Source organism: Macaca fascicularis, chromosome 3, assembly GCF_037993035.2.
Source record: "Macaca fascicularis isolate 582-1 chromosome 3, T2T-MFA8v1.1".
NCBI classification, from domain to species: Eukaryota; Metazoa; Chordata; class Mammalia; order Primates; family Cercopithecidae; genus Macaca; species Macaca fascicularis.
Window position 1 is genome coordinate 100,186,006 of NC_088377.1, and position 12,770 is coordinate 100,198,775.

The following is a 12,770-nucleotide window of genomic DNA, read 5'->3' on the forward strand; positions in this document are numbered from 1 at the left end:
GAATGCTTTCTAGAAAGGGAGCTAACATTTGTTGTTTGCTTGTGCGCTGATGCTTTAACATAGTTTATTCTAGTTGATCTTTATAAGAACCCCATACAGTTTATATCTCTATTTTATATGTAAACGTCATACAGCTAATGAGTGCCAGGGCTAGGCTCTGAACTTGGATCATCTCTGTGTTTTTCAATCACACCACCATACTATGCCACTTCCCTAACAGATTTCCTAGGCATCTTATCCTTCTCTTCCTTTGCGGGCCAATATTCCGTAAGCTTGCTAAAATCTGTCTTCTGGTGTTCACTAGATCTCAGCAGAGGCTTTTTGGAGAATCTTGAATTATCATTCCACAGTTGCTTTCCTGATCTTCCTTATACTTTGAAAGTCTTTGAGAATCAGCCCTCCCCATTTTTGCAGTAAGAGAGTGACTGGCATTGTCATGCAGTGGCTAAAAAGCACAGACTTAGATGAAGCAGACCTGGACTTGAATCTCAGATCTTTCACATATTAGTTTGAGGAATTTATGCAAAGTGCTTAACTTCCTAGAATCTCAGTTTCCTTATTTACAGAAGAAGACTAATATCACTTTCCTTATTTTAAGGATTAATGGGATCTGTAGGAAGTATTTAGCCCACTGCCTGGCACATGATAAATACTTAGATAATGGTAAAAGTACAAGGGAGTAGGAAAACTGAAAATGAAGAGAAGGCAGTTATCCAAAAACGTAACAAAAGAAAATCTCCCAGAACTGGAGGATAGGAGTCTTTAGATTTAAAGACCTAACCAAGTGCTCAGCATAATGAGTGATAAAGACCAAAAGGGAGCATCATGAAATTTCAGAATGTGGGGATAAAGTAAACAATCTAAAACATCTTGAAAGGGACAAGGAACAGATTATATATAACAGAATAGGATTTTACAATAGTAATAGTGGAAGCTGGAGGACAAGAGAAGAATGTCTTCAAAATTTGGAGGGAAAATGTTTATTAACCTAGATTTCTACACTCAGCCATCAGCACTCTAGAAAAAAAAGAGGAGAACCAGTAATAGAGTTCAACTGTCCAGGCTGATTGAAGATGAAACCAAAAAGGTCAAATGAAGGCTAGTTAGTGACCAAGATGGAGGCAGCCACCTTGCCTGAAATGGATATCAGCTCAGTAGATAATTCAAAGATTAAAAAGTCACTATTTGGCTGATAAGTCAAATTCCTTGGATGTAAACAATGTTTCCCGCAGCAACTGAGATTAGTTAACATGAATTTGGCTCTGCAAGTTACCATGTTAGAAAACTTATAAACCTTCCGAAGTAGGCATGACTTGGAGAGTAATAGAGAGGGTGAAAGGGCCAATCTAGCTACAGACTCCTCTACTGATAAGGCTGTTGCCAAATGCATCACATAATCTATTTTCTTAAAAACCAGTTTTTAAGAAAATATTGCACCTTTATTGGCAAGAATATTTAAAGCCTTCAAGATGTTTTTACTCTACAACCTTGGGTATATTACCTCATCACTTTGTGTCTCAGGTTTCTCTGTCTACAAGCAGGGAAAATAATGGAATATATCTCAGGGTTATGAGACTTAGAAATTTATGTATGTCAAGCACTTAAAACAACATCTAGTGCATGTTAAGTGCTCAAAACTGTAAACTGTGGTTGTAGTTCTTAGTATTCGACACAGCAGTTCTACTTCTAGGAATTTATTTTGAGGAAATAAGAATTTTATTCAAAAATGCATATAAACAGATGCTGTTTTATTTCCAACCTGTTTTATTCTAAACTTAGAAGCAGCTTAAGTCTCTCACACAGAGGACTGAGCAAATAAATTATGATATCTCCATACTAGGGAAAATATTATACAGTCACTAAAAATAGTGTTTTTTTCGAAGACTCTTTTATGGCATTTAAAAATGATAATGATAGATTCTATTCAGTTGGGGGGGATATAAAATTATACAAGCTAAAGGTAGAAAAAATGTATATACACATACAGAGTAAGTATACAAAATAAAGATAATTATACACATATACTATATGCATGTATATATAAACATCTATATTATATTTAAGTATATAAAATAGGTCAATATTTAAAAGAATATGTAAATTAAGAAGCTAAGACGGTAAAACACAAAAATGTTAAAAAAGGAAAATATGGACAGTTTTAATTTCTTCCCTTTCTACCAAGATTTCTAAAATTTTTTATGAGTCTAAATTAGCATAATAAAGTTATAAAGTCCTCTTAAAGACTTATGCTTTGCATCCATTAAAGTATAGGATAAAGGAAAAAAAGATTTATGCTGATAAGTTTTCTACTATAGCTGCATTCTTATTGACAATATCTCTGGGATCTTCAATATTTCAGGATTAAATTTTGCCTTCTATACTGAACCCTTCCCCCCACACTTGTTTTGGGGCAACTCAGGTGTCAGGCACAAGCTAGCAATCACAATATTCACTCAGGGAGATCAATGTACACAGTGAGCATCCATTGCCTAAGAACTCAGTAGAGGCCTCTCAGTGACTGTCTTCACTGCAGAGAGCTCTAATGGAGGTGAGCACTAGCACCTTGGAGATAACAGATCTGAATTTAGACCTAGGCTCTGACATAGCCTCACTCTAGTACGTGGGGACTGGAATTAATTGTTCTGAAAGTATAAAATAGTGGGAGTTAATCCTGAGAATTAATGAAGATAAAGAATATGAAAGTACCTGTTAGAGTGCCTGGTACACAACAAGTGCCAATAGCTACATGGAAGCAATTATGATTATTCAAGGTGTATTGAAGGTAAGGGTGAGCAGTCTGTAGCTTCATTTGGTCCAGCACCTATCCCAGTGAACAGTGAATGGGATATGGAGCTTTAATCTCCATGCTTTCAAAAAATATTTCATTGTCACTAGAATCTGATTTCTTGTGCTGTACATTCTTCCCACTTTACTGGCCTCCCTAATAAAGCATGACCCAAACAGTTCTTTCTTTAGGCAAATGATGCATCGTAAAAGATACCATCTACAAGGCTACTTTATTCCCCAACCTTCCAAAGAATGTGAGTACCTTCTATGAGGCTTCCTGACATACAACTGCATGAGACTGCCTTTTCATGACCAGATTGGACTAAGACTGACCTTCTCCTGGATGGGAAGAATCAGAGTGTATTGCTGACGTAAAGGGAGCCATCTACTTCTGCTATTTTATAAAGCAGGATAAGTGACCTCCCCAGGAGACTAGGAGTCTCAGGTTTGTGTTCTTCCTAGTTAAACATGCTGGGAAGAAGAGGGTGGTGGGTAATCAGAGCCAAAACATATGAATACAAAACACCTTCACGATGAAAATAACTGGCTAAGAAGAGACTTCTAGCCCTAGCCACTGGCACACCCAATACAGTTAATATTCAAAGACAAAATTCAATTAGGGAAAAAAAAAAATCAACTAAGACCTAAGAATTAAAAGGAATGAATACAATGAGCAGCAGAGGGAGCTATTAGGTTGACTACATCACCTGAATGCATAATTTCCCTTCAATGATAAGTATTTAGGGTCACTGCTTCCTACCTACTTCTGCTAGGATACTTAAGCTTTTTACTACCTTATCAGAAAGGCAACCACTTATGAGGCAAATCTTCACAAGGTCATTGGAACTGGCTAGAGTAATTAGAATTGGCTAGGGTAAAGCATCTACTCTTTTATTCATATTTCTTTAACAGTCTTTGCTATTCTAGATACTTTTTACTGCTGACATTTCCACACACCAAAGGCCTATAAATGTAAATGAAATAAATAACATTTTGTTCTTATCCTCAAAAACAAAGCAAACAAAAACACTATACACACATACACACACATGCACACAGACACACACACACTACCTTGTTTCTGACAATCGTAACTAGATAAATAACTGGATAAGAAGAGATTTCTAGCCCCAGCCACTGGCACACCCAATACAGTTAATAATAGGAGATAAGAAGGATCACTTACCGCAAAAACCCCTCGAACTACCCAGCCATGGTGTTGCCGCAATGTTTTACCATATGCGTTATCTTGAAAAGAAGAAAAACTCCATGAGGAACACTCTCATCAGAATTTGATGTGCTATTTGTATAATGTACTTTTTTGTTTGCTTGTTTGTTTTTAAAGAGACAGGGTCTTGCTTTGTCACCTAGGCTAGAGTGCAGTGGTGTGATAATAGTTGCAGCCTTGAACTCCTGTGCTCAAGTGATCCTCCTGCCTCAGCTCCTCGAGTAGCTAGGACTACAGGTGTGGATGACCACGCCCAGCTTACTGATTTTTAATTTTTTGTAGAGACGAGGTCTCGCAATGTTGCCCAGGCTGTTCTGGAACTCCTGGGCTAAGGCGATCCTCCCCCCTTGCCCTCCCAAAGCACTGGGACTACAAGTGTGTGCCACCGTGCTTGGCCATATTTGTATAATGCATAGTAGCACAATACTATTGGTATTTGGAAATTATGAAAAAAATCTAATTACAAGATTTTGGACCCCAAAAATGTAAAGCAGGAAAAAAATCTCAAAAAAAAATTTTTTTTTAAAGAAATGCAGATACTTCCACTCTTACTCTGGGTCCATCAATATATCTGAACTTCAGCTTATTATCGTGGTGGGAAAAGGTCAATACATATGAAGAAACAAAGAAGGAGGAAAGGATATTGAAAAATTGAGACAATACAATTAGAAATACTTTGAAATGTTTTGTGACCCTGAGCCAGTCCCTTAGCTGCCCTCTCTAACCATCTGTTTCCTCCTTTGTAAAATGATCTCTAAGGTTCTTTCCAATTTTAACATTCTATTCTAAGATACCAAATGTTTGTCCTAAATGACCCTATGACCCTGGATATACAGTATTAGAGCTAGAAACCTTCAAAAATATTTATGGAAAGAATGGCTTGAAGTTATTAAGCTAAAGTAATTGGTGAGAACTATATTAATAAAAGTCATTCATGTTTCATACTTTAATCTATAATTTTTGTCCCAATGTATTTTAAAAGGAGATTTTGAAACTGGCATATCATAATTTTAATTATGAAAAAAATCCCAAGAACCAGATGGATGCATTTTATGCAAAGGATGTGTTCCTGAAATTTGAATAATTCAATATATGCAAAATTCAAAACTGATTTCTCCACAGGATTAAATGCATTCTCAGGAAGCACAGATCTACATCACCATGATGCATTTTTATTTCAATGTTCCACTTTATTTCCTAAGCATCATCTCCAGTAGCAACAGAGCACTCATTTCTAAATTAACAGCACAGTGTACCATGGGGGCTATTTGACCTTCTTCATGTTTCTCCGTATCTAAATTCTATTCCAAGCGTATTTATTTTCATATGCTAGTTTCAGCACAAGTACTACCACCATTTCATGAATACTTAGTGTGACATTCTAAGGCTACAAAAATATTTTCAATTCTAACAAGATAAGATATTAAAATAACAGATAAAGAGACACTAAAACTACAAGTACAAGTTCCTATGCAGTGAAAAGCAATGTGGTTCACAGGACATTGTCAAGGGAAGTCAGGTATTTATTTGCATTTTACTGGCCAAAATGGCACTGCCATGTGGTTGCAGCTTCAACACAGTTTACAATTGAATCAAGCCTTCCAGTTTTGAAATTATGTCATTCTAGTCAACTTTACTTTAAAAATTGGAGTAAGGCTTTATTAATACTTTTAGTATATCCTACCATTTCAATTTTACATATTCAAATCTGCACAAAATGCAATTATGTTACATAAAATACATAATACATATTGCAATATATTTTATATAAAAGACTGTACATGTGAAATATAACAACAGATTCCTTTGGCTCTCTAAAGCTTAGGATATGTTGGAATGCCATTATCCAGTGTGTTAATGGTAAAGTAGAAGCAATAAGTGATAATTAATACATTCAAGTATGAAGAAGACTCTTAGAGCCTAAAGGAGAACCCAAAATTAAATTTAACTTTTTTCTTAGGAGAACAGTCTGAGTAAACTAGGGCATGGTCAAAGATATATGTCTTCAATGTAAACCAAACAAAACATAGGTGATTCTCTGTAAGAAGACATATGGCATCAAGGAAATTTCAGATGGTATACAAGACCTTAGTGAGGATATCCTGAGAAATGTGAAGAAAGGGGTTGCTGATTCACAAAGTGTATAGTACCGATGGGCAGAGAATATTAGGTACAGCCTCTGATAAAAACCAGCAAGACAACCAAATTTTCAACCATTTGAGCAGCCATCTGGGCTGGCAAGAGTGTACAGGTCCATGGAAAACATCCTGAGGTAAGTTACCAAGGTAAGATACTGCGAATCCTCTTTCTTGTGTTGGTATTCCAGGCAGGGCATCAAATGCCATTAGAAATAAAGAAATACCATTAAAATCTGCTGGTGGATATCTACCATGAACACCTGCTCTATTCAACAAGAATTCAGGGCAAGTCTACCACACAGTAGTATCTTTAGGTGATTTAAATTCAGTCAATTCCCTGTCCTCAAGAAGTTGATGGTTTATAGAAGAGCCAGTCGTGTAACAATCTTTATTGTATAAGTCAGTAACTGCTAGAGTACATATCTGTATGCAGTGCTACAGGAACAGTAAGAATGGAGAAACTAATTCAGCCTGGGCTGGTGGGGAGGCGTGTGGACACAAAAAATTCTCAGAAGGAATCCTGAAGGCTGGGTAGGGTAGAGAGCAGAGTGGTAGATGGTGCTGCAGACAGAGTGAGCATCACTGCGTTGTGAGAGGTCATGGCATGCTGGGCGATGGTGAACAAAATTCACTGGATCTGAAGAACACCAAGGCTTGCAAACTGGGTTGGGCCAAATTGTGAGGACCTTTATCCATCATGTCAAAAATTATGATCTTCCACCTGAGGCATAGTGGAAGTTTTGAAAAATATAACATTTATTGCTTTTTTGGGGTTTCACGATTGATGTCCGTTGTTGAAAATAAGGAAAATACTTTAAAAGGAGAGAGCTAAAGAAACGTATAATCCTTTCTCCCAGAGATAACCACAGTGGGCATTCTGGAAAAATATTCTCTTAGTTTTTTTCCCCTGTACAGAGAATATTACCTTCTTCTGTTAGCAAAGTCATGATCATTCTGATTCAGAATTGTGGTAGGGAAGTAACAAGTTGAAATTCACACTTCTTTACAGTCTGTAGCAAATAACAGCTGTACTGGTGCCTGACCCTCCAGCTCCAAGGCCCACCTGGCTGGACAGATTGCTTGTTTAAAAGAGCTCTGGGCCAGGCATGGTGGCTCAGGCCTATAATCCCAGCACTTTGGGAGGCTGAGGCAGGTGGATCACAAGGTCAGGAGTTCAAGACCAGCCTGGACAAGATGGTGAAGCCCCGTCTCTACTAAAAATACAAAAATTAGCCAGGTGTGGTGGTGGGTAACTGTAATCCCAGCTACTCGGGAGACTGAGGCAGAGAACTGCTTGAACCTGGGAGGTGGAGGTTGCAGTGAGCCGAGGTTGTGCCACTGCAGTCCAGCAGCCAGGGCGACAGAGAGAGAGACTCTGTCTCAAAAAAAAAAAAAAACTCTGGATTCGGTGTTATGCCAACCTCAGAGACCTTATACTTTTCCTATACATTGCCATTCAAGTTAACTATTCAAAAAAGCCTAGAAACTCTTTCCCATGCCCTCTTCTAAAAGACAACAAAAAGACAAGGAAGACAAAGGTGCTGTGAGTCCAAACAGCATGGGGAGCCTGGCTTAAGGATGGGAGAGTGTTTGTACAGCAGCACATCTGTCTTCCCATTGGCCCTAGTAGACAAAGCAGCTGTTCCTTGTTATGCTTATACCTTGCCAGAGGAGAGTTCCACCTGGCAAAATGTGGGCCAGATGATCTAATGGGAGAAGGTGTGTCAAAAGAATTTGGGCTGGGTCTTGACTGAGATCACTGCTGCAATTTATTTATTTATTTATTTTATTTTATTTTTTTTGAGACGGAGTCTCACGCTGTTGCCCAGGCTGGAGTGCAGTGGCGCGATCTCGGCTCACTGCAAGCTCCGCCTCCCGGGTTCCCGCCATTCTCCTGCCTCAGCCTCCTGAGTAGCTGAGACTACAGGCGCCCGCCACCGCGCCCGGCTAATTTTTTTGTATTTTTAGTAGAGACGGGGTTTCACTGTGGTCTCGATCTCCTGACCTTGTGATCCGCCCGCCTCGGCCTCCCAAAGTGCTGGGATTACAGGCTTGAGCCACCGCGCCCGGCCACTGCTGCAATTTAAAACCAACAAATGAAATAAAAGTCATTAAAAAAAAAAAAAAAGACTTCCCAAAGTCCTTAGCTGACTTCTAGGCTGCAAATATCCCTGCCATGTGAGACTGGCTGCATTAAAATAAGATGAAGTCTAAGCCTGACCTATTTTGGTTACCTAGAGAAGACTAGATAATGAAATACATTAATCTTCACTATAATACCCATTCATTATCATCATGCATGTTCTATAATCTGGGAGTATTTTTGGCCTCTGAAAGACATAAATGATACCCTTCTCCCAGTTCTTTGAGATGTGTCAGTTCCCCAAAGACTGAGTCAAAATTTCTGAGTAGGAAGCCTTGACAATCACCTTGCCTAATTCTTTTCCTTTTAGAAATGAAGACATGGAAGACCCAGAAAGGTAGTGACTTGCCCAAGGTCACAAAGTTAAAAGCAATGAGACCTGGGGACACTCTTGTTGCATCACAACATTCTGTCAAAAAACTAGTATTTGCTCTGTAAACAATGTAATAAAAATGAAAAATATGCCTTTTCCAATCGTTTTTCTGAAAGAATTAGCACCTTATTCTGGTTATGGAAACAGCACAGTTCTCATTCATTTACTATTAGTAACTCAGAAACTTGCTATCAGGTATTTAGAGATTATGCCTAGAGCTTTTATAGTAACTAAGAGAACAACCCTTCCATTACTGTTGGTGGACAACCATTCTGTCCAGGAACTTTGTATAGGAAAGTGTTTTTCTACTGTAAACCTATAATTGGTAAAGTTATTTGGCTTGTAGAGAAGACAAGAGAAATGTCAATCTAAGTCTTAAGAGAAAGCCTGGAAAGTAGATAACCAAAGCCAAAAAGGACGGAATTACTTACCAGGCTGAGGAAATGACAATCATAGCTCTGCAAATGTGCTTGACTAGACATTTCTGAGGCAAGAATTAGGAACTAGGAGATTTGAAAGCAGGTAGTCAAGTTTGGCAGGAGGCTGGTGGGAAACAGATAGGCACTGGGGAAGTGTGCTTGCCCTAAGGTCCTATGACTTCTAGAGAGAACGGTCCAGTAACTCAGAAAAGTAAGAATCTTCATCCGATAACTCATGTCTTTTTAAAGCATAGGTGGGCGAAAGAACAATGGACCAGAATATGGAGTCTAGAACAGATCTCTCTTTCTTTCTCTCTTTCTCTCTCAAAGTTGGTATTACACACAAGTGGGGAAAAGAACAGGTGATCCAATGAATGCTGCTAAGACAACTGGCTTTCTGATTGGAAATAATAAAATTATATCCCCACCTTACACCATTCACAAAAATAAATTCCAAGAAGATTAAAGACATAAATATGAAAGCAAACCTACAAAACTTTGAGAAGAAAATGTCAGAGAACATCTTTGTGACCTCAGGGGAAAAAGGGATTTCTTAAACAAGATATAAAAAATGCAAGCCATAAAGAAAGAATGACATGTTTGATTACATAAAAACTGAAATTTCTGTATACCAAAAGACACCATAAATAAAGAGCAAAGGTAAGCCACAGACTGATAGAAGACATTTTAACCCATAACTGAAGAAGATTAGACACTTTAGCCCATAACTGAAAAAGATTAATATCCAGCAAATAAAAAGAACTCCCAGGAGTCGATAAAGGAAACCTAAGAGAAAGGTGGTCAAAGTACATGAACAGGCAACTCACCAGAAGGAAATCAAATTGCCAATGAAGACAGGAAAAGCTGCTCAACCTTACTTGTTATCTAAGAACAAAAACTTTGGCAATATTCTATCATTTTACAGCCATCAGGCACAAATTTAAAAGGCTGACAATGACAAGTGCTAAAAAGAATGTGGAGTATTGGGAACTATCACTACTCTGCTGGTAATTATAGACTTTGGAGAGCAATTTGGCAATATCCAGTCATGTGGTTCAGCCATTCCAATTGTATTATGTACTACAGCAGCAGTTTCCAGTGCAGTCTCCAAACCAGCAGCCTCGGCATCACCTGGGAACTTGTTAGAAATGCAAAGTCTCAGCCTCACGTCAGACCTACAGAGCAATCTGTGTTTCAAGGAGCCTTCCAGGTGAGGTTAATACAGGCTAGAGTTTGAGAACCACTGTTCTGGCAGCACAGCTTCTCAAGCAGTAAGGCCCCATGAATTACCAGTCTGTAGATAGCCAAAGCCCCTGGGCCAGTCCCTGTTAGCTATGAGAAGCCTCCTCCTTTTTCTGGTGTGCTCTCTGGACATAATTTTCCATGTGATAGAGAACACGTGTGAAAGGAACATGTACATTGTATAATTGCTTTTAACAGTGAAAATCTGTAATCAACTGTGTCCATTAACAGTATATTAGTTTTTCTAAACCGTGGTCTATTCATACAATGAAATGCTAAACAGCAAGGAAAAGGAATGAGCCAGGACTACAAGCGTCAACAGTGGCTAAAATCTGAAAACACTGAGTGAAGAAGGAAGAATGTATACAATATGATACCACATATACAAGTTTAAAACATGTAGTACAATACTAGACGCTGCTTATGGACACATAAATATACAGTAAAAGTATAAAAACATGTATTACATAATGAACAACAGCAAATTCAGGATGATGATCTCTGGAAAACGATGGGAGTCACAGGATTAAGGGGTGACATGTAGGTACTTAACTGTATTGAACTATTTTTTCTATTAGGTCAAGTGGTAGATATTTGTTAAATGCCTGAATTATTTATAATTTTCTTTTCTGAGACAGAATCTTAGTTTGTCACCCAGGCTGGAGTGCAATGGTGCAAACATGGCTCACTGCAGCTTCAACGTCCCTGGCACAAGTGATCCTCCCACCTCAGGCCCCCAAGTAGCTAGAACTACAGGCTTGTGCCACCACACATGGCTAATTTTTCTATGTTTTGAGGAGATGGGGCTTTGCCATGTTCCCCAGGCTGGTCCAAACTCGTGAGCTCAAGTGATCTGCCTCCCTTGGCCTCTCAAAGCGCTGGGATTACAGCACTTGGGCATGTATTTTTAAAAACAGAGCTACTAGGAAAGTAACCTCTGAATTCTTCATAGTGACTAAGCTTAAGGTAAACTGAGTTGTATGGACAATAACAAGTGCAAAGAGATAAAACAAGTACCCAGAGATGCCCTTTGTTAACTTCAGGCACTGTTAAGACTAACGCTTGTGCTGCCAGCCAGTCCTGTCAGCGGAGGCATATGCTGCAAATGGCTCTGGAAAGAGTATAACAATTCACGTTCCATAGTATTTTAAGAATGGCCAAGTTATGATTTGATGTCAAATATCTGATTATGAGTTCTGACTTTATCTCTCTCACTTATCTCTCCTTGTCCATGAAAGCCTTTCATATTAAATACGTGATTGAGCATCCTTTTAAAATCTTTTCTATTCTATGCCAGAAAAGGATCTTGGTTGTGTTAATTTTTACTGACATTTATGGGATCATTCTGAAGTGAGGTATGTGGCAATATGTTATCCCACTGAGCACAGAGCATATAACATTTAATACAATGGTGCATGAAATGCCAGAGCAACTTTCCTTCCTTCCACTTGCAAGGATGCTTTCCAAAACCTCTTTTTGATGTGGAATATGCAATGGAGAGGGGGACTCAGCTCTAAGGCAGATCATTAAACATATCTGCCTTGTGAACCCAACTCCCTCCTGAAAATGACCTCTATAGAATGTTAGAGGACACTAAGGGAACAGAGCAGCTCTTAGCATGAAACCACCCAAAATGTTCTACTCTGATCATCATTATGGGGAAGCCAAGTAATGGCTCAACTGCAAAAAGGGGCAGTGGAAAGTCTAAGGCCTCTTCCAGATGCTGGAAGTATTCCAGATCACAGAGTTGCAGCAATGCAATAACTAGAGATGCATTTTCCAGAAAGGTAACTGAGTCATGACTTCTACTATATGTTATTTAGGACTTTTACATATAAATGTCCTATTTCCAAGGCCACTAAGACCACACAAGTTTCATGAACATTCACCTCAAACCTTTCTTAAGCAGTATTTTTATTGGAAAGCTGTCTAATTATGATGAAAAGGAGGCAAAATCAACTGATGCTATAACTAATTTCAGCGGTTTTACTTCTGCTTATTAAAAATCTCTTAGATGCTGTCAAAATCTCAAAATGATCAAGATGTAGACAAGTGACAGGTGAACCTCAAAGGCCCAAGTCTAGATGACTAGGTCTCAAACTTTAGCATTGATTAGAATCACCCGAATGACTTGTTAAACCATGGACTGCCAGGCCCCAGCATCAGAGTGTCTGATTCAGCAGGTCTGGGGTGGAACTGGATAGTCTGCATTTCTAATGAGTTTTCAGGTGATAAAGATGCTGCTGACCTCGGACCAGCTTGAGAACCACTGATGGAAATTTTGAGACCCTAGGGAAAGTATTTATCCTCTTTAAACCTCAGTTTATTCACTGGAGAGTATTTGGAAGATTAAATAAAATATTTATCAAGAACTTAGTGTAGTAGTTACACTGGGTGCTCTATTATAAGTGATAGCTGTTTTTAAATTCAACTTTAGAAT

At 38.5% G+C, this 12,770-nt stretch overlaps 1 protein-coding gene across 4 annotated transcripts in view; it reads right to left on the reverse strand.

Annotated features, from left to right (window-relative positions):
* The window catches only part of PLEKHA8 (pleckstrin homology domain containing A8), a 100,001-nt gene that overhangs the window by 42,511 nt on the left and 44,720 nt on the right, over nt 1-12,770 (reverse strand). For 2 of the 4 annotated variants that reach the window (XM_045388960.3, XM_005549891.5), the window contains exon 13: nt 3,974-4,035. The exons of 1 other annotated variant lie outside the window; for it this stretch is intronic. In XM_045388960.3, the coding sequence (XP_045244895.2) occupies nt 3,974-4,035 (62 nt within the window). Of the gene's footprint in view, nt 1-3,973; nt 4,036-5,647; nt 6,875-12,770 lie in introns of those variants that run through there. One more of the 4 variants, XM_045388962.3, reaches the window with a different exon arrangement.